Source organism: Paroedura picta, chromosome 7 (assembly GCF_049243985.1).
Source record: "Paroedura picta isolate Pp20150507F chromosome 7, Ppicta_v3.0, whole genome shotgun sequence".
NCBI lineage: Eukaryota > Metazoa > Chordata > Lepidosauria > Squamata > Gekkonidae > Paroedura > Paroedura picta.
Genome location: NC_135375.1, coordinates 51965047 through 51984962, shown reverse-complemented (window position 1 = coordinate 51984962; position 19916 = coordinate 51965047). Strand labels below are relative to the sequence as shown.

At 41.0% G+C, this 19916-nt stretch overlaps 1 protein-coding gene across 3 annotated transcripts; it reads left to right on the top strand.

The window, feature by feature from the left end:
- The first annotated feature begins 4111 nt into the window (after positions 1–4111).
- Positions 4112–17472, top strand: FEM1C (fem-1 homolog C). Of its 3 annotated transcripts, none has more exons than XM_077344336.1 (3): positions 4112–4327; positions 5513–6217; positions 13919–17472. In XM_077344336.1, exons 2-3 carry the CDS (start codon positions 5674–5676, stop codon positions 15226–15228), a joined length of 1854 nt encoding a protein of 617 aa, XP_077200451.1. In that variant the 5' UTR covers positions 4112–4327; positions 5513–5673; the 3' UTR covers positions 15229–17472. The 3 variants fall into 3 exon arrangements, with proteins under 3 accessions (XP_077200451.1, XP_077200450.1, XP_077200449.1); XM_077344335.1 differs by lacking the exon at positions 4112–4327 and adding an exon at positions 4334–4514; XM_077344334.1 differs by lacking the exon at positions 4112–4327 and adding an exon at positions 4334–4686.
- The last annotated feature ends 2444 nt before the right edge of the window (positions 17473–19916 follow it).

Genomic DNA, 19916 nt, shown 5'->3' with positions numbered 1-19916 from the left:
TATGCATTTTGATTGTGAAAAACCTTGTTTTAAGATGCAGTTTTACTTATCACTATAAACATAAAGTTGAAGTTGCCTGCAGCCAACCCACTCCCTACCTGATTGGTCCACGGAATGTGCTGCTGACAGGGAGATACCACTCTGGCCTTTACTGGCAGTTCAAATTGTACTCTGCCAATTAGGGCCAAGCAGTTCAAATTGCACTCTGACAATGAGGGCCAATCAGTTCAAACTGCATGCAAATAACTCAATCCCTACCTGATTGGAGTGTACAGCCAATAAGGAGAGAACACTCTGCCAATGAGGGCCATTCAGTGCAAACTGCACTGTCAATGAGAGCCAATCAGTTCAAATTGCACTGTTAATACGGGCCAGTCACTTCAAATTGTACTCTGCCAATGAGGGCCAGTTAGTTCAAATTGCATGCAGACAATTCAATCCCTGTCTGATTGGCCCTCCTATGCAGTGTGCCACCAATAGGGGGAGAACACTCTGCCAATTAGGGCCAATCATGGGGCTCATCTGTTCTCTTCCTGCTGCTTGCTTGGTGAAAGAGGTGCTGGCTTCTCTGAAAGGCCCTGCTGCTAGTAAGTTGTTCTACTCTTAGTTTCTTCCCACCCTCCATCTCCCCCAAGCAAGGGAGGAAAGCCAACTGCTTCCTTTGCCTCCTGTGTTGGTCTCAAGTTTCAGCTCTCTGGTACAAGGAAGCACAGATAAGGAAGGCAGAGAGAATCAGTATTTCAAATACAGAATGCTAAGGGACAGACAGAATGCAATTAATGTCTTAACTTAGTCCAGTGAGTCAAGGGTTCCTTCAGGCAGTCTAAAGGCATCAACAGGTTGTTATCCCCAACCCAGATCTCCCAGCCTCAAGTTAATATAGGCTGAACAGCCTCTCAGTCCTCACTCTGTGATGACTCCCAGTCTTCTGCTATCAGCAACTATCTTGCTAACATGGTGTGGTGCCTTTTAGATTGGAGCTCTCTTCCAACACATAGATGGCCACTCACCCCTCCACAGTCTGCCCAGCTGGCCTTTGGAAGATGTGGGGTTGGATGGGAAGGTGGGGGACAGTGTTGGCCTATATAGACACTGTTGTAAGGGATAGAGGTTAGTGGGCCAGTAATCCTCCAAAGTAGCTGTTTTTGTCGAACTGATGCCTTCCTTCCCTCCTCTGTTTCTTTCTCTGTCTCATTTTCTCTTTTTCATCATGTCTCTCTTCTTCCTGAAGATTTCCAGGCCCATACCTGGAAGTTGGCAACCCAGCTGGCTGATATGGAGGTAGAGTCAGGAATCAAACCCAGCTCTTCAGATTACCGTCTGCTACTCTTTAACCACTTCACCACACTGGATCTCAAGATTGAGCAGGAAGGAGGACCAGAACTCAGGAAGGTCACAATGCAAGTCTATGTGCTAGCACCTGTTGTATTCCTGAGTGCAACGGGCTTTGCCACTTTTTCTAAAAGAAAACAAATTCATTGTTTTTTCCAGATCTCACACAAATTTTCCACATTTTTCTATAGAGGAAAAAATTCCATGGAGTAGTTTCCTATAGTTTTTTAATCACTAAAAAGAGCTTAGGAAAATAGATAGTTGGGTCTGCAGACGTTAAATGGGGAAAGGCCATGGCTCAGTGATAGAGGATTTTCTTGACATGCAGAAGGTATCATATTTAATCCCTGGAATTGCTAGTTTAATAAGGCCAGGCAGTAGGTGATGTGAAAGAGTTCTGCCTGAGATCTTAGAGAGCCACTACTAGTCCGCATTGACAATACTAATCATGATGGTCTGGTTCAGTACTATATGTGCTCATGTTCCAAGAGCCTCATAGAATCTACCAGTAAACTAACAGAATATTTCTTTTAAAAATGCTTTCCCCACATTCTTAGCACTCTAAAACTTCCAAAGCATCTTACAAATATTAATAAAAATATGAACATCACAGAATGCCAAACAACTAGCAGTAAAAATGCTTCACATTTATAAACCAGTAAGGGACAGTTAAAAACAACCAATCAAACACAAACCACGTCAATGAAAGTTTTCATTGGGTGATTCCGCACCAGTGGCGTCACTCCAGGCTGCTGCTGGTTCAATGCTGCAGAGCTGCATGCTCCGCAGTGTACTGTGTCCCGACAGGGGACACATTTCAGTGCCGGATCTTCTTTAGCACTGAACTGTGTCTCACAGGGGACACACTGGTGTCCTGCAGAAAACAGTCTCCCCCGGGAAACACAGTGGCAAAAGGTAGGTTCCATCCCAGGGAGTGGGGTGGGAGTGTTGTAGTTTGCTGGACACTGGGAGTATGTTCCACGTAATCCCACCATCCTGCAAACTAAACAAACAATTCCCCGGTCCGCCCTGCAGTGCCACAGAACACCGCAAAGCCATCCAGAGCATTGTTTGTCGCCTGCAGGCCTCCATAGGGCAGGGGCCTGCTGCGAGCCAGGCCCCATTGGGAACACGAGTAATAGATGTGACATAAATGTAATTTTGTTTTGTGCGCCATAACATTTAATGCCTAGTACCAGAGATATATAAACTTTATAAAGGATGCAGGCAAATCCAATTAACAATATTATAATTTTACTCAATATACAAAGAAAGACAATTGATTCCTGCCAGTTAAAGCCATTGATTTACAATAAATGTATTTAAGCATATGCAAGACTATTTTTTCACAGTATACCATAAAAGGGAGGGCACCTTACATTACCACACAAATTAGTTACTTTTTGTACATGGAGTATTTTAAAGAAATGAATCATCATCCTTGCAAATAAAGAAGATAATTTTTTAGCACATGCCCCCATTCACCAAACCTCAGCAGGCTACAATCCACTTTCCCAGTCTGTCCTGGGCCTGGTCTCAAGACAAAATAACAAACTGAGCACCTTATCACTTGTAGGGATGCTTCCATGCTTGAGTGGAGACAGATAGGGCAAGCAACTAGTCTGTCTTAATTATTTCTTTTTACAACCGGGACAGTGTCTGTTATTTACTAATCTTGACATTTCTATTTTTCCAATGTTTTTGTGAACGACAGTTACTCAAAAGGACTGTTTTAGCAAAGAATTATCATACTGTATAATTTTGATATTGTTATAATTTGCCACTAATTTACCTTTGCCTAATATCTGTACTCTTATCCTTGTTCCATTTTGTCTGAAGAAGTGTGCATGCACTCAAAAGCTCACGCCCTGAATAAATCTTTGTTGGTCTTAACGGTGCTATTGGACTCAATGTTTGTGATTTCAATGAGTTTAGGCACATTTAATGCCTCACATTATTGGGATGCAGTGAATTTCTGTGTCTGTATTTAACTGATGCATCCAGTTAAAACTCATCTTATTAGCACTTGATGATCTTTAGAATCTAAGCTACTAGGGCCAACTTGCACCATGAGGCTTAATCTTTCATCTTGAAGGGGCTCGATACGTTTGCATCCTGCCATCTTTCTGAACACCACAATAACACTAGACCTGCATTTTTGGAAATTTCTATGGAACTGTGATAAACCTGCTTTTTTAAGGGCTGAAACTTTTGTTGTCTGAAGGGCAAAATGAATCTCCGGGTAAACTGTCCTTATGCGAAGAGCAGCACTATTTTAATAAACCTGTTCTATCACCTGGCTCAGATGCAGCACGTTCAGACTGCCTTTTTGTTGTTGTTGACAGAACACGTCTTCTATCCCGTTTTAAATATGCTCTGAAGAGGTGCACGGCAGGGCACTCGTCTTTTCTTTTTCTCTTTTGCATGCCCTTCCTAGAAAATATGGCCATAATAATGGAGAAACACTCTTCTCGGTGAACGGGGTGCTTCCTGTCCTCCAGTTCTGGCCGCTCAGGAGAGGATAAACGAATGTCTGTGGTGTCGGCAGACGCCTTCCTTTCCCCGGCCCTCCTCAGCCACTGCGCGCCTTCCAAGGACCCTCCATTTCTCCCTCAGCAAGCCTCACGCGGAGGAAGAGGCAGAGCAGGAGGGCGAAGCATCACGCAGCCGGAGTCCGGCTCCTCCCCCTCCTCGGCACCTACCCGCCTCCATTATGTGCTAATTTAGCCCGCGTCGCTCTGCTCGGCTTCCCCGACTTCCCTCCGCCCGGAATAGCGCCGCAGCACTAGCCCCGCCCCCGCCCCATCTCGGCCGCCGCCGCCGCCGCCGCTCCCCTCGGCCTCCTTGGCGCTTGCTCTCTCAGTCTACCTTGCTCCCAACTGAGTCCCGCCTCCTCCTTCGCCCTGCGCCTTACGAAGCGACCAAGACGGGCTGGCGGACTGCGTGTTCCCGCCCTTTAAGACCGACGCGAGGGGAAGGGGGAGGGAGGTAGCAGGTTAGGCTGTGCTGGGTTCTGTGTTCGTTCGTTGAAGCGGGTGGAGAAGGGGGAGGCTGGAGCCGCTCTCCTTTTGCTGCCCGGAACGCCTGTCATGGAGGAGCTGCGTTGGGAACGGGGCGCGGCGGCGGCGGCGCTGGCTTAGTCGCCTGGCTGGGGCACTGGTAGCTCCCGGAAGAGGGAACCGGTAGGGACGGTGGTTGGCGTGTCTCCTCCACTCGGGATTGCAGAGACACCCCTTCCCCCTCCCTCGGTCACCGCCTCGCGCTCTGCCGTCGCCGAGTCTTTCTGCCTGGCCGGGTGTGATGAAGGAAGCGAAGCGGAGGGAGCTTCGGCGGTGGCAGCGGCGAGGAAATGCTGTATGAGGCGCCCTGGGAGCGAAAGGGTTGGGGGCAAGGGCGGATTTAGGACCGCAGGGCTGGGCGAGGGGGGAGGGGAGGCATCTCGGTTGGGGGGTGTTGGGGGGGGGGGTCCCGAACCGAAACTTCTTTCGCGTCTGCCTCTCTGCCCTGCCTTGTGCTTGGCCTGACTGCTTGGGTCATCGGAGCCTTCTCGGGGGAGAAGTGGAGAAGCAAAGGGCGTTCTCAGTGGCTCTCTGCCCGTAATAGTCTTGCCGACGTGGGGGAAATCGTGAGCCTGCTTAAACTCCTTGGATGTGTGTGTGGAGAGAGGAGGACAATATTCATGCCATAAAACCTTCATACACAGAGAATGGAGGAAACTAAGCCCTTTAGCCACCTTGTCTGCTGGCCACAAGCTTCAAACTCCTTTTTGAGTTTCATGAGGCTGAATATTTGGGGCTTAGATTTAGATCCCAGCCTTTATTAAATGTCATCACCTTCATAGCCATTTGGTGGTGGCAACCCATTATCTGTCAAAAGTTGTTTAAGGCAGTTGAATCTTGGATGGGCTCCATCTGATACTATTGGATAAGTTAGCTCTGAAATTTGAGCTTGTCCAAAGGGTGATTGTGGAGTCACTTGCACCTTGGATCTTGGCAGGCAGCTTCGATTCACTTGGTGATCTCAAAAGTCAACATTTTGTGGGGAGAAATGTTTGCATATTTTCTTTTGGGGGGGAGTTGCTATCACACAAGGTGCAAACCATTTAAGCGAAATCATAGATGTTTTGTGTGTCTTTAGTTTTGAAGCAAAAATAGAGAAATCTTACCTTTCCCCCCCCTAGATTGCCAACATAGCACCTTCTTCGAGAGGTCAATGCTGAATCTTCATGAGGTAACACAGATCTACCAAGGAGTGTGTGCAGGGACTGTTTCCAGCTCTGTGATTCCACTGAGAACATCGTTTGCACTTCAGAAGAGCAAGATTAAGAGAGGAAGAGACTAAATGGATCTTAAGACAGCAGTATTCAATGCAGCTCGTGATGGCAAGCTGCGGCTCCTCACCAAGTTGCTGGCAAATAAAACAAAAGAAGAGGTAGCTGTGCTGATGTCAGAAAAAACAAATGGTGCCACACCCCTTCTCATGGCAGCCCGCTATGGACATCTTGACATGGTGGAATATCTGTTGGAACATTGTAGTGCTTCTATAGAAATTGGTGGCTCAGTTAATTTTGATGGTGAGACTATTGAGGGTGCACCACCATTATGGGCAGCATCGGCAGCTGGTCATTTGAAGGTGGTCCAGTCTTTATTAAATCATGGAGCATCTGTCAACAATACCACTTTGACAAACTCAACGCCTCTTAGAGCTGCCTGCTTTGATGGCCACCTGGAAATTGTGAAGTATCTTGTGGAGCATAAAGCTGACTTGGAAGTATCAAATCGTCACGGTCATACATGTCTTATGATATCTTGTTACAAAGGCCACAAAGAAATAGCTCAGTATTTGCTTGAGAAAGGGGCTGATGTAAATAGAAAAAGTGTCAAAGGTGAGTTTTCAATACCTGTTTGCAACAGTGTTGAAATAGGTTTGATGACTACTTGAGACTGATTAATTTAGAACATTCATCTGGTTTGACATCTCAGAGGTTCAAAGTCCAAGAAGACTAAGTGTTAACAATGTGCTTCCCTAATGTTACTACTTAAAAACAAATTACTTGTATTCCAGATCAAGAGTCCTTAACTTTATAAAGGTAATTTTTAAAAAGGTATTTCAATATAGGTCATAGAATCATAGAATTGGAAGAGGCCTCCTGGGTCATCTAGTCCAACCCCCTGCACTATGCAGGACACTAACAGCCCTATCACTTTTCCACTGTAACCTGTCACCCCCTTAAGCCTTCACAGAATCCGCCTCTCCATCCGATGGCTATCTAGCCTCTGTTTAAAATTTCCAAAGATGGAGAACCTACCACCTCCCGAGGAAGCCTGTTTCACTGATAAACTGCTCTAACTGTCAGGAACTTCTAGATGTTGAGACAGAATTTTTTTGCATTAATTTCATCCCATTGGTTCTGGTCCATCCCTCTGGGGCAAGAGAGAACAACTCTGCTCCATCTTCTGGCAGCCTTTTAAATACTTGAAGATGGGTATCAGATCCCCTCTCGGTCTCCTCTCCAGGCTAAACTGACCAAGCTCCCCCAATCTTTCCTCATACATCTTGATCTCCAAACCCTCACTATCTTTGTTGCCCAATACCGAAGACAGTACTCCAAGTGAGGCCAAACCACAGCAAAGTAAAATGGTACCATCACCTCCCGTGATCTGGACACAATACTCCATTTGATACAGCCCAAAATTCCATTTCCCTTTTTAGCCACCAGTTCATATTGCTGACTCATGTTCAATGTATGGTCCTAGATCCTTTTCGCACATACTACTGCCAAGACAAGTCTCCCCCATCCTATATTGGTGTATATAGTTTTTCCTACCTAAATGCAGAGCTTTACATTTGTCCCTATTGAACTTCATTTTATTCCGTTTAGCCCACTTCTCGAGCCTATCAAGATCATCCTGTATTCTGATTCTGTCTTTGGTTCTGTTTGCTACCCCTCCCGGTTAAGTTTAATAAGTTTAAATTTAATAAGTTTAAATTTGCATATTCTGCTTCCATCGAGTTGTGTGTAGAGTACAAACTATGAATATCACTTGTGTATATTTTTAGGAGGTTGATGGTGTATCTTCTCACACTTTGTGAAGGTAAGATCAGTTGGAAACTAAAAGTGATAGGGCTGTTAGTGTTATTGAATGGCAGTATCTTAGCAATATTAACATAAGAATATCCTACAAATTAAGGTGTTACCTTTGAGTTTTATGCACAGACTTGTTTTATTCAGGTCACAAGGATGTTTCCTAATTGTATTACGTATATACACGCACACTCTTTAAAGAGTTATGCAAGCAAGACTTAATGCAAACAAAACATAATGGCAGTGTGATCATAAAAGATTCTTTATCCATTTTGCTGTTGAGTATGCTGTTCAACTAACACTGTTGTTCAGGAAACTATTCCTCTGACTATACTATGGTAATCCAGGAGGAGAATTTATGGACCATATTATCCAATTTTAGACCATATTGCCCAGTTTGGCTTACATTGAATCTTTACCTAACATTAATACTGTGTTTTCCCTATGCCTTCATCCCTTTAACAGACCTGTGTGTTCTGTTAGGTGTTAGTGAGACATTCAATCAACTACTATGTTTTATATTTTCAATTAGAGGCCATCATTCTTTCAACTTCTTTCCAGAAAGCCAGAGGTACAAATCTCCACACTGCACAATTTTATTAATGTCTTTTGCATTCTGCACCTAAAATCAGGGCGTGAATGATCTCCCCACTCCTTAACATCCAGCCTAATGAATAGTCCTGGAAAACTCAACATCTTTCACATTATTTTGTGTTGTTTTGGTTGCTCCCAACAGAAACTATTACATAGTTTTTGTTTTTGGATCATGATTCTAGTAACCTGGTTATTCTGTTCTTAGCTGAGGTCATGCCATTGTTTATTAATGCTTCCCTCAAATTGTTAGTTTTTGGCAAGAATATAAGTTACTTCAAACAGCTACCTTGATATTCCTCCCCCAGAGCAACTGATACTCTAAGTAAAAGATTGGGCATAACAACTAAGAGAGATTTATTTTTCTTACTTAGGATTTCTAGTTCTGGCTGGATCATGTCCATTATGAAATAGTGCATGTTGTTTGTATGTCAGAAGACTCCCTGTGTAAGAGAGTGCGTGCTGATACGGTGGATAAGACTGAGCTATGAATCAGGAACTCTGCAGTTTATCTCCATGATGAACTCTCAGTTCCCCATATACAATATGGGAAGGATCATAGTGGTCTACCTTAAGGCTTTTGTAAAGCTTATAGCAAGTTTTGTGTGCTGAGATAATGTAAATGGTAGTGGCATTCTGGCTCTTGGTTTGTGGCTAGGTGGGTCATGGAGGTGCTTTCCACTAGTAATGCCATTTCCGTTAGCAGAACAGCATTTCCATTGACAGGGATGGCTGGGTTTTGCTGATTTCCCCATCCCATTACAGACCATCACATCACCATTTCTGTGGGTTGCTTGACACTCTAGAATTTCAGGGTTCTCAGCTGCAAGCATCTGGAGGAGGCAGGAAAGTCCTGTTCTATGAGCTTAACTTTGCTCACAGCTTTTTGGATCCAGCCCTTTTGTGTCTTCACTCTGTTTCTGAATGACTCATAAGTTAAACACAAGTTCTATCCTTACAGCAATGCAAAAGGAATGCTATTTTTATAATGACAAAAATTCTACTGCTGTCACTGATGTTTGGCAGCAGAGCCTAACCTCCTCCCTTTATACTATGTTAAATTCTCAGCATTAGTTTTGATACAGACCTTAAAAACAACAAATAGATACCCATGGACATTGCCCCGTACCCTTTCCCAGTCATAAACCATGTTATGGGTGGATTTGGGGGAAAGTGCAAAGTGGTTAATCTTAGGCATGGCTCTCCCTCCCTGGGGCAGGGGGGGTGGTATAGATTTTTTTTTCTTTTTGCCATCAAGTTGCAGCTGACAAAGCAAATCTGTAGGGTTTTCATGGCAAGAGACATTCAGTGGTAGTTTGCTATTGCCTACCTTGGCATAACAGCTCTATACTTGCTTGGTGGTCTCATATCTTGGCTGACCTTGTTTAGCTTTTGAGATATGATGATAGTGGCTTATTTGTTACAGTCAAAAGTAACTTTATAAAAAGTATCTGATATGTCTCCCTTTGTTGTCAAAATCTGATTAATTTCTTTCCTGATAATATTAATTTTACTGAATTATTAATAGCAGCAGTTCAGTCCCTCCCCCGTATATGCAGGTGTCTAAATTGGTGAATGTGTTTTCAGGAAAGATGTTTTTGAATGTCAGTGTTAGTTTTGGTCCTTGAGTAATTATTTGGCCTTGAACTTTAAAAATCACACTGAAAGTAAATGTGTCACAGCTTGGTAAATGCTTTAATACAGTGTTTGTGCAGACTAGGAGAGGTAGGAATCTCACAAATGTCAATTTTATTTTTAAACCTTCTCTTGCCTTGAAGTCATCATGGGTGCCTGACTTCAAGTTTCTTTCTTTCTGTTTATATATGAAATAGAATACATCTGTGAGCACATTTTGCAGGAAAGCTTATATTTTTCTGGTAACATTTGAACACTCTGATTTCTGTTAGGTGTTAGTGAAGCATTCAATCAACTTTTAAGTTTTATATTTTCAGTTAGAAGCTGTCATTCTCTCACCACCTTTCCAGAAGACCAGAGGTGCAAATGTTTTTTTTTATCAAGGCAGTAATTTACAGCAAAATTTATCATTCACTCGTAGAAAGCCCTTTTTGCACAAACTTGTACAGAATCATTTCCCTCTTGCTTAAGTCCTATGTGCTATGGCAGTATTAAGAGCTGCAATGCTTTCTGTCAGAGATTTCTGTGTATGGCTCTCCTTTGTAAATAGTTTGTGCTTGCAAGTATACGAGGGACCAAGTTTGCTTGGTAGGTAGTGGCTGGTGGTGAGCTTGATCCTGCCTTTTAAAATCCTTTATTTACCGTGCATGTGTTAAGCAGTTCCAGCTCATCTGTTGTTTGCTGCTACTTAAATATATTGCCAAGTATCCTAGTGGTTTGTTAAATTGCTTTCTAGAAGATGTGTGAGAGCATGCTCAGAATGTACCAGAAGAACTGTGAGCATTCTGCATTAATATCACTGTAAATATAAACATGGCATAATCATAATTTATTCTAAACTATTGAGTTTCCAGGGCTTACTGATAACATTGGAGAGGTTCTGTATTAGGACTAAGAAAACACACACTTTCCCCAGTGGAACATTCTTATAGGGGGAAAGGGTAGCTGTGTCATGTTCTATGTGAAAGAATGGAATTTTGTATGTTAAAGTGACAGATATTTTTTACTGTATCTGATAAAAATGAGAGATAATAAAAATACATGCAGCTTTATCCTACATCCCATTGCTCATTGAAACTAATTACCATTACCAGATAGATACATAAGAGTTTAACCTTGGGTACCAATTCTAATGTTATATTACACCACCTCTCTGAGACAGCGTAGTCCTGAATTGAATGTTTGAATAACAAAACAAGGAAATATGGACAGGCAGGATATGATTAACCCATGAATTATTGTTTTCATGGACAACCAAAATATGTGCCATGTCTGACTCAGGGATCCAAAAGTTGTGTCATTAGTAATGTTCTGTTGGAAGGTGCCTCTAATCTTCATGGTGAAATCCTTTGAATGTTGCATAGATATAGTTCAGAATAACATTTTTAAAAATTAACTTTCAGTAAGCATCAAGAATCACATAACATAATTAGCAGAACAAAGGCTGTTGCAGAAGTTAAAATAATGCTAGAATAACATGAAAATAACATGAAAAAGGGCATTCATAATTTTTTACTGTCAAATTACCCAGGATGGTTATAAAAATTACATTTTTACATATATGGCAGTGTGATCTCTTAGCTGTACAGCACTTGGATTTATAATTTTAAAAATCAGAATCTGGTATTAATAGACAAGTTCCAGACAGCTTTAACATGCAGACAAATAAAGACAACTTCTTACTACTAGGAAAGCTGTTGTACAATAACCTTAAAAAAAAATCCTCCATGGACAATTATAAATAGCAGCAGTTTCTAGATGTTTTTAATTGTATAAATGCTGTGTGAATTCTTCTACCTGTTACAGAGACAGGATGTTCTGGGAAGCTTGCCAAATATATTAGACTGAATCCTTACTTCAGGCCGGTGCATGGACAGGGCCAGTCATATGGTGACCTATTGGAGGGAACTTCAGGATGCAGTTATTAAGCAAAAATGTTAGCATATTGTACCAACGGCAAGACATTTATCCTGCTTTGGGAATATGTCATCATCCCAACATGTGCCTGTTACTTGCTGCATAATTCTGTGATAACGTTGATTGAAGTTGATTAAACGTTTAGTGTTTATAAAATGATGCATGATGTGAAGAAAGAATTTTATTTTTCTCCCCCCCCCCTATATACTATATATTAAGGATATGAGAGTAGTTGATGGACAGTAGATATAGAGGGGGCTGCGGCATAGTGACATGCCAATTCCTGGCAATTTCCAGGTAGTAGGTGATGTGAAAGACCTATTTTAGACTGCGGAGAACTGCTGCTGATCTAAGTAGACACTATTGACTTTGATGGACCAAAGGTCTAATTCACTGCCAGCTGGTTTCATGAGGACAGCTTTGCTGTTTTTACTATATTTAGTGTTGAATTTTTATCTCTGTAATCTGCTTTGAGTACCTTGTGAGAAACGTGGACTGTAAATAAATAGAAAAAGTACTTTTTTACACAATATATAATTAAGATATAGTGAAACTGATTAGTGTAGGTGGCTTTAAAAAGGATTTAAGAAATACTCATGGATGAAAGGTCTACTAATTAATATTAGTGGAGATGGCTTATAATAGAACCTCTGTCTTCAGAGATAATGTGGTTCTGAATGCCAATTGCTACAACAGCAGCTAGAGATGGCTTTGGCCATTATACTGCTTGTGGTCCTTCCGAGGCCTCTGGTTGGCCACTGCAGGAAATATGATGCTGGACTAAATATATCATTAGTCTGACACAGCAGATCTTTTTATGTACTTAAACTTGAGTTTAATGTTATAATAATGAGTCACATGTAAGTGAAGTCAGTGTAAATGGAAGATAGCAATAAATCCTGATAAGATTGAAGTTCTCTGGGGTGGTAGAAAGGCAGATTGGGGAACTGAGATCTCTCATGTCTGAGGTGGAATTATACTCCCCTTGAAAAGTCAGGTTTGCAGTTTGGGACTGCTGCTTGACACAGCACTTACCTTCGAAAAGCAGGTGGCTGCAAGACCTTGGAGTGTTTTTGCCCAGCTTTGGCTGGCCTATCAGCTGTGCCCATTCCTGGTTCAGTTATGTCTTTGCCTTAACTGCAAAAGCAAGTATATTTGCAATTATATAGCTTGAATGGTATCAAAAATAGCATTTACATTTATTAGATGAATATCTCTGACTGCCATTTCAGTTGCCTTATCATTGTCAGATATATTTATGAGGACATTCCAAAAATCGGGTGCCGACCATGGAATTGCCCTAATCTCTCAAGTTAAGTGGTAGATTGGTGTACCCCCCCTCCCGAGGATCTTCTTGCAAGAAATTGCCTTGGCCTGCTTCTTTGACACAGCAGAGAAAGGCACTTACAAATGGTATGATTATTATTGTCTTTGTTCTTCTAGTCAACTTTGTATGACTAGAAACCTACATAGAACTCTATTTCTACTGTAGCTTTCCACCCTGCCATATTTATTTATACTGAAATAACAATGAATGGATCTCCATAAAAATCTGCTTGTCTGCTTACCTTCCGGGGGGGGGGATTATTTATGTCTTCCTCAAAGGATGGAACAATATATAGGTAAGGTGCAGAAAGCAGTGCCTAACATGGTTATCATTGTTTCATGTGATTGCAGTTCAAATGTTGGCTTGGAAGTGGTAATCTGATTATGCTAATAGAAAAGGGTTTCCTATAACTTCTTCCCAAGCCTATTGCTCAGGTGTTTGGTTAAAAATGTTTGGTTAAAAATATGTTAATGGACTTACAATAAACACTCCAGTAGAAGGTACTAGTGAAAGGCCAGTGTATTTTAGGGTTGGCAAGACTATTCATAGTTAATTGTTTTTTTCAAATGCAACTAGAAAAAGTTACTTTACTAATAAGGAATGTTACCCTGTTGATGTGTTCATGATGTATGTGAGAGAGTCTGTGACTCCATGGTAGAGCATCTGGTTGGCGTGCAGAAGGTCCCCAATTCAATCCATGGCACCTCTAGTTAAAGTAATTTGCAGTGGGTGATGTGAAAAACCTCTGCCTGAGATCTTGGAGAGCCACTGCCTGTCAGAGTAGACACTACAAACTTTGATGGGCCAAGGATCTGATCCATAATTTCATGTAATATAGATTAAAATACCACTTTTGTCAAGCAGCTGTTTATGATGTGCAACTTTATCAACCTAACTTACTTGCAGATTAATTTGATGTGTGCAGGGTTGAACTATAAAAATAAAATTATTGTTCCCTTTCACTTGGTATGGTTTTTCTTTGAAAGTTTATCATAGCATACATGATCATGGCTTTCTTTTTCCCCCCACAGGAAATACTGCTTTACATGACTGCGCAGAATCTGGTAGCTTGGAAATCATGAAGATGCTTCTCAAATATTGCGCAAAGATGGAAAAAGATGGCTATGGAATGACTCCGCTTCTCTCGGCTAGTGTTACAGGCCACACAAACATAGTGGACTTTTTGACCCAGCATGTTGAGACAAGTAAAGTGGAACGTATCAATGCTCTGGAACTTCTAGGAGCCACATTTGTGGACAAAAAGAGAGATTTGCTTGGTGCTTTGAAATACTGGAAAAGAGCTATGGATATGAGGTACAGTGATAGGACTAATATCCTAAGTAAACCTGTACCTCAAACATTAATAATGGCCTATGATTATGCCAAGGAGGTTAATAGTTCTGAAGAGCTGGAAAACCTCATTGCAGACCCTGATGAGATGAGGATGCAAGCATTGTTAATTAGAGAACGTATTCTGGGCCCTTCTCACCCAGATACATCCTACTATATTCGGTACAGAGGTGCTGTCTATGCAGACTCTGGAAACTTCAAACGATGCATCAACTTGTGGAAGTATGCTTTAGACATGCAGCAGAGCAATTTGGACCCACTGAGTCCTATGACGGCTAGCAGTCTTCTGTCATTTGCTGAACTTTTCTCTTTCATGTTACAGGACAGGGCAAAAGGCCTGCTGGGCACAACTGTTACGTTTGATGATCTTATGGGTATACTGTGCAAAAGTGTCCTCGAAATAGAGCGTGCCATCAAACAAACTCAGTGTCCACCTGACCAAATACAGCTCAACAAAGCCCTTTCCATCATTTTGCATCTAATTTGCTTGCTGGAAAAAGTTCCCTGTACTCCCGAGCAGGATCATTTTAAGAAACAGACTATATACAAATTTCTTAAGCTACATCCTAGAGGAAAGAATAACTTTAGCCCGCTCCACCTTGCTGTTGACAAGAATACCACATGTGTGGGACGCTACCCAGTTTGTAAATTTCCCTCTTTGCAAGTTACTGCTATACTCGTGGAATGTGGTGCTGATGTCAATGCTAGAGACTCTGATGACAACAGTCCTTTACACATATCTGCACTGAATAATCATCCTGACATCATGAATCTTCTTATCAAGTCAGGTTCACATTTTGATGCCACAAACTTGCATAAGCAAACTGCTGTTGACTTGCTGGATGAGAAGGAAATGGCAAAGAACTTGATCCAGCCTATCAACCATACTACACTGCAGTGTCTTGCTGCCCGTGTCATTGTGAATCATTGCATAGGTTACCACGGGCACATCCCAGAAAAGCTTGAGAACTTTGTTTTGCTCCATAGATGATAGTCTGATATAGGCTTTTGGTACTGTGGGAACATGAGTTAAGTGACACTAATTGTTGCTTTCTCAAGCACTGTTGTGATATGCCAGCAATTCACCATCATTCATTTAGCTTGGTCCATCCTGCTCATTGGCTAAGGCATTACTGAAATCAAATTTGCAGAACTGGTTACTCAGTATTTAAACATACATTATAATATAATTTGTGGATTATTTAGAAATGTAATGCTATCTTTGAATTGACTAAAATTGTCTGCCAACAGCTTGTCGATTCTGGTTTAGTTTGCCTGTTGGTTGTTTGGGCCTGAGTTGAATAATTTTTGTGGTGTTGTCTTTCTCTTACCAGTGTGGATTTTATATAGTTGGAAAGTCATCTTTTTTTGTTCTGGCTTGAGCATTTCGACTCTTCTCTTTCTAATGGGTTCATTGCTGAACTGTAAAAGTTGTATGGACTTGTTAACATCTGCAATTACCATAAGTGCTTTTATCCTCTCTATGCACTGGCTTGAACATGACTGTTGTGTGTTGGCATATTTCTATGCAACGGTTGGCCATTTTCAGCTCTGATCTGTTTCTTGCAGTTTTCTTAGAGCTTTGAAAATATACCACAGCATGACAATTTTTGAAGTTACCAGTCAGCTGTCCAAATTCTCTCTCTCTCTTTTTTTTTGCCTCTAGCTGTTTCTATAGTTGCTTTCTATTGATTTTTTTTAATAGAGCTGCGTGCTGAATTTGGGAGCACAATGTGTTTTTGTCGGCAAGTCATTTTACTGTGTCTTGTAGTAAGGGAAGAGGTCAATGAATTGTCATCTTTGACTCTGCTCTAATGTCTTGCTTGAGCTGATTATATGACCAGGCATAGAGAGTTTCTTCAACCTTAACCTGAAACTTAATCATACAGTTCAGTGAGAACTAGATCAAACATAGTCTGAAATTACAATGCTACATTTCTTAGCTACAAAACGAAACTAAAGCATGTTGGCATGATGCTTGTCGGTCCAGATCTAGTAATCTACTAGTATAACTATGTGGTTGTAGGGAGTAGGCTTCTGCAGGGGCTTTGGAAGTTCAGAAGTAGTATCCCCATCTCTTCATTTTAAAATAACTTATGGATAATTTGCATGCATTTTATTCTCTAATACTTTTCAGCCATATTAATGGAAACATCAGAGGCCATGTTGAGGCTATATACACCACTGAAAGCTATCTATTTTTATAATACTTGCACAACAGCTTAGCTATTGAAGCAGAAAGGGCTTTTTAGACTTGATAAGGAAACCACAAGTGAAGACTACAAATGAGATTAAGATTCAGGTAACATAATTCAGCACTTTATCGTTGATTCATAATGAGACTTATTATGGCATATTAGACCTGCAAATGTCTTAAAATAAAATGGTTCTCAAGAAAAAAAAGCTTATTTTTTTCCTTGAGTGGAATACTACAGTTCTACATTTTGGGTGGTTTGCTGCGTCTCAAGACTGTTATGATTGACGATCATCCCTGATGCCCTTGCGGTGCGGAAACACAACACACAGATTACTGTGAATTTGTGGTAGTTGACAGGACAGATGTTCAGGGTTGGATAAGTCCATCAAGGCTAGTCTGAACATGGTAACTCTTTAAAAAAAAATAGAGCAATATTTCCTTCAATTAATGGTTTGATTTGGTGTGCAGTTCCTCACAATTCACACACAACACTTGTAGTTACGTGTTGTCTTTTCACTATTGCCTTATTGTCTTTGTGACTGACATAAGTTGAAGTGATTTCATCATCCTTCCAAAGGGATAAGAAACAGCCAAAATACCAGGCAAGCAGCTATTTGTTTTATTTGTTTCAATTTTGGCATTTAATTTTTATGTTTATAAGCTCATTCATTTTACACCAGCAGCACCTTTATATTTAAGTGGTTAAATCCAAGCAGTTTGATAAAAAGGTCTCATTCTTTTTCATTAAATTTATGTTCTCCACATAAATTTTATTTTTTTATATATTGGAGAGGTAAAACCAAACATATTTTGGGATAAATATAGGACCTAAGAGGAACAGGGACATTGAAGAACATTGCGTGCTCTCAGATTTTATTATTTTACTAATGTAACAGTACTCTAAAAGTTAGAGTTAGATGTGGACGCTTTTATGGCTCCTTTGATTATGTATACTTTGGAAATATGTTCTGCTGCTGATGGCCACAAATGTGTTTTGTATAATTTTTGAGCAACATTTAATGAATAGCGGGGAAGGTTCTTTGTATTTCTTTTCTTTTTTACCTTTTCTTTTTTACCTTTTTTTTTTACCTTGATGTCATCACCACTGATCACTACAAGCCTAAAGGCTTGAAGCATCTTTACAAAGTTCTCATATTTTCAAATCCATGAAAAGTTCCATTCTCTTGAAGGCAAAAGAAGTGTGGTTCTTTGGGGAAGAGCTACTGTCACAATTTTTTATATTTTAAAAATAAATACATCCTAGTCCCAAGGGTGCGTGAGAAGTTGAAGTGTGCCAGGCAGCCTTCTGTGTGCCAAAAAGTGGCTTCAAATGGTTTTTACCTACCGTTGAGATTATTTGTGTTTCATATATATTGTATTCATAAGAAATTGCTGTAGTAAGGTTAGCTGGGCTGTGTTGTGTCAGTGTTGAGGAAATTAGGGTCTTTCAGAATATTCTGACATCCATTGCTTCCTTCATTATAATTTCCCCTAAAACAACTACTTCTCAAACTGTTAGTCTATGTTATTTGAGAACAATGCATATGTTTGGAGGGATGCAGAGATGTTTGGGTATCAAACTTGGGGTTTCAGGATCAATAGTGACATAAATCATCATTTTGGGTTTCCCATTTGTTTATGAATTCTTGCTTTGGGCGCTAGCACAACAATGTTTCTTTGTTACATTAGCTCAACTGCCCTCTAACTAGTGCTGTCTTCAAATGTTGCGCTGAGAAATTAAAACGGGAACAGGACCATAAATGCAGTCTTATTTAGTATTAGCTTAACATATTGTACATTTACAATGTGGGTTTCGTTTATATTGTTTTTCAGTGCAACACCTGGAAGCTAAACTTTCATGATTCAGTGATAAAGTCACTGAAGTGACACGTCTCATGGCTAATCTTCCCTTAGAGAGTTCACTAATCAGTGACTCTGGAAATCTGTATGGTGTTTCATTTTAAAGAAAACATTAGGAAAGAGATTGAAAATACAACTGTCAAGATTATAATGCCCCTGTTGTGTACAATTTCCATAGAATCACAGTTGGAAGGGACCATACAGGCTATCTAGTCTATTCTTGTCCTCAGTGCAGGATCAACCTAAAGCATCCATGATGAGTATCTGTCCAGCTGCTGCTTGAAGATGGCCAGTGAGGGGGAGCTCACCACATTCTTAGGCAGCCAATTCTACTGCTGAACTACTCTGACTGTGAAATCCCCCCATGATATCTAGCCAGTACCATACTACACATAGTTTAAAGCCATTACCGTGGGTCCTATCCTCTGCTGCAAACAGGAACCACTCCCTTGCAGTCCTTTAATGACAACCTTTCAAATACTTTAAGGCAACAGTCTCCTTTTCTCCAGACTGAACTTTCCCAGGTCTCTCAGGCTTTCCTCATAGGGCTTGCTCCTCAGACCCCAAATCATCCTCATCACTCACCTCTGCACCCTTTCAATTTTGTCCGCTTCCTTTTTGAAGTGAGGCCTCCAGAACTGCACTCAGTACTCCAGATGTGGTCTGACCAATGTGATATACAGCAGGATTATGACATCTTGCGATTTGATGCATCTGTTGATAAAGCATTCACCTTCTTTACCAACACATCACACTGTCTGCTCATATTTAGCTTAGAGTACTCCAAGATCCCGTTCACACACTACTACTCAGAAGTGTATCTCCCATCCAGTATGCATGCTTCTCACTTTTGTGACCCTGATGTAGAAATCTGCACTTCTTCTTATTGAACTGAAATTATTCTCATTTGCCCTCTTTTCCAGTGTGTTCAGATCTTTTTGAACTCTACCTCTATCTTCTGGGGTGTTTGCTACTGCTCCCAGTTTGATGTTATCTGCAAATTTAATGAGCCCCCTACTCCCTCATCCAGATCATTGATAAATATGTTGAAAAGTACTGAACCCAGTACCGAGCCCTGTGACACTGCACTGCTCACTTCCCTCCAATCTGATGAAATACCATTGACAACTACTCTTTGGGTATGGTTTTCTAACCAGTTCTCTATCCACCTCACCATCCAAAAATCCAGTCTGCAGTCCTCCAGATTACCCATTAGAACATCATGGTTAACCTTGTCAAAAGCCATACTTGAAATTAAGCCTGTCACATGGTCTCCATATCTTCAAAAGGACATTGAAAAAATGGAAAAAGTACAGAAGATGGTAATCAAGATTATTAAGGTGTTTTAGCATCTTTCTGTGAAGGAAGGTTAAGAGTCTGGGACCTTCCAGTTAAAAAAAAAAGACAATGGCAGGGTGTGTTAGAGGTTTATAAAACTATGCAGTTGAACACATTCGTAGAGGATAAGGTTTACCAGTGTCTACTAGCCATGGTGACTAAAGGGAACTTCCACGTTCAGAAGCAGTAAACCTCCAAATATTATTGCTAGGAGGCAACATTGTTGAATGGCCTGAGGTTCTATGCCCTATATAGCAAGGCAGCTCTTACGATCTTAATGCTGG

Bases quoted from the DNA above. Each gene is read 5' to 3' on its own strand.
- FEM1C (XM_077344336.1), top strand. From the start codon at position 5,674: ATGGATCTTAAGACAGCAGTATTCAATGCAGCTCGTGATGGCAAGCTG. The intron at 6,218-13,918 runs GTGAGTTTTCAA...TTCCCCCCACAG, and splicing joins AAATAGAAAAAGTGTCAAAG to GAAATACTGCTTTACATGAC.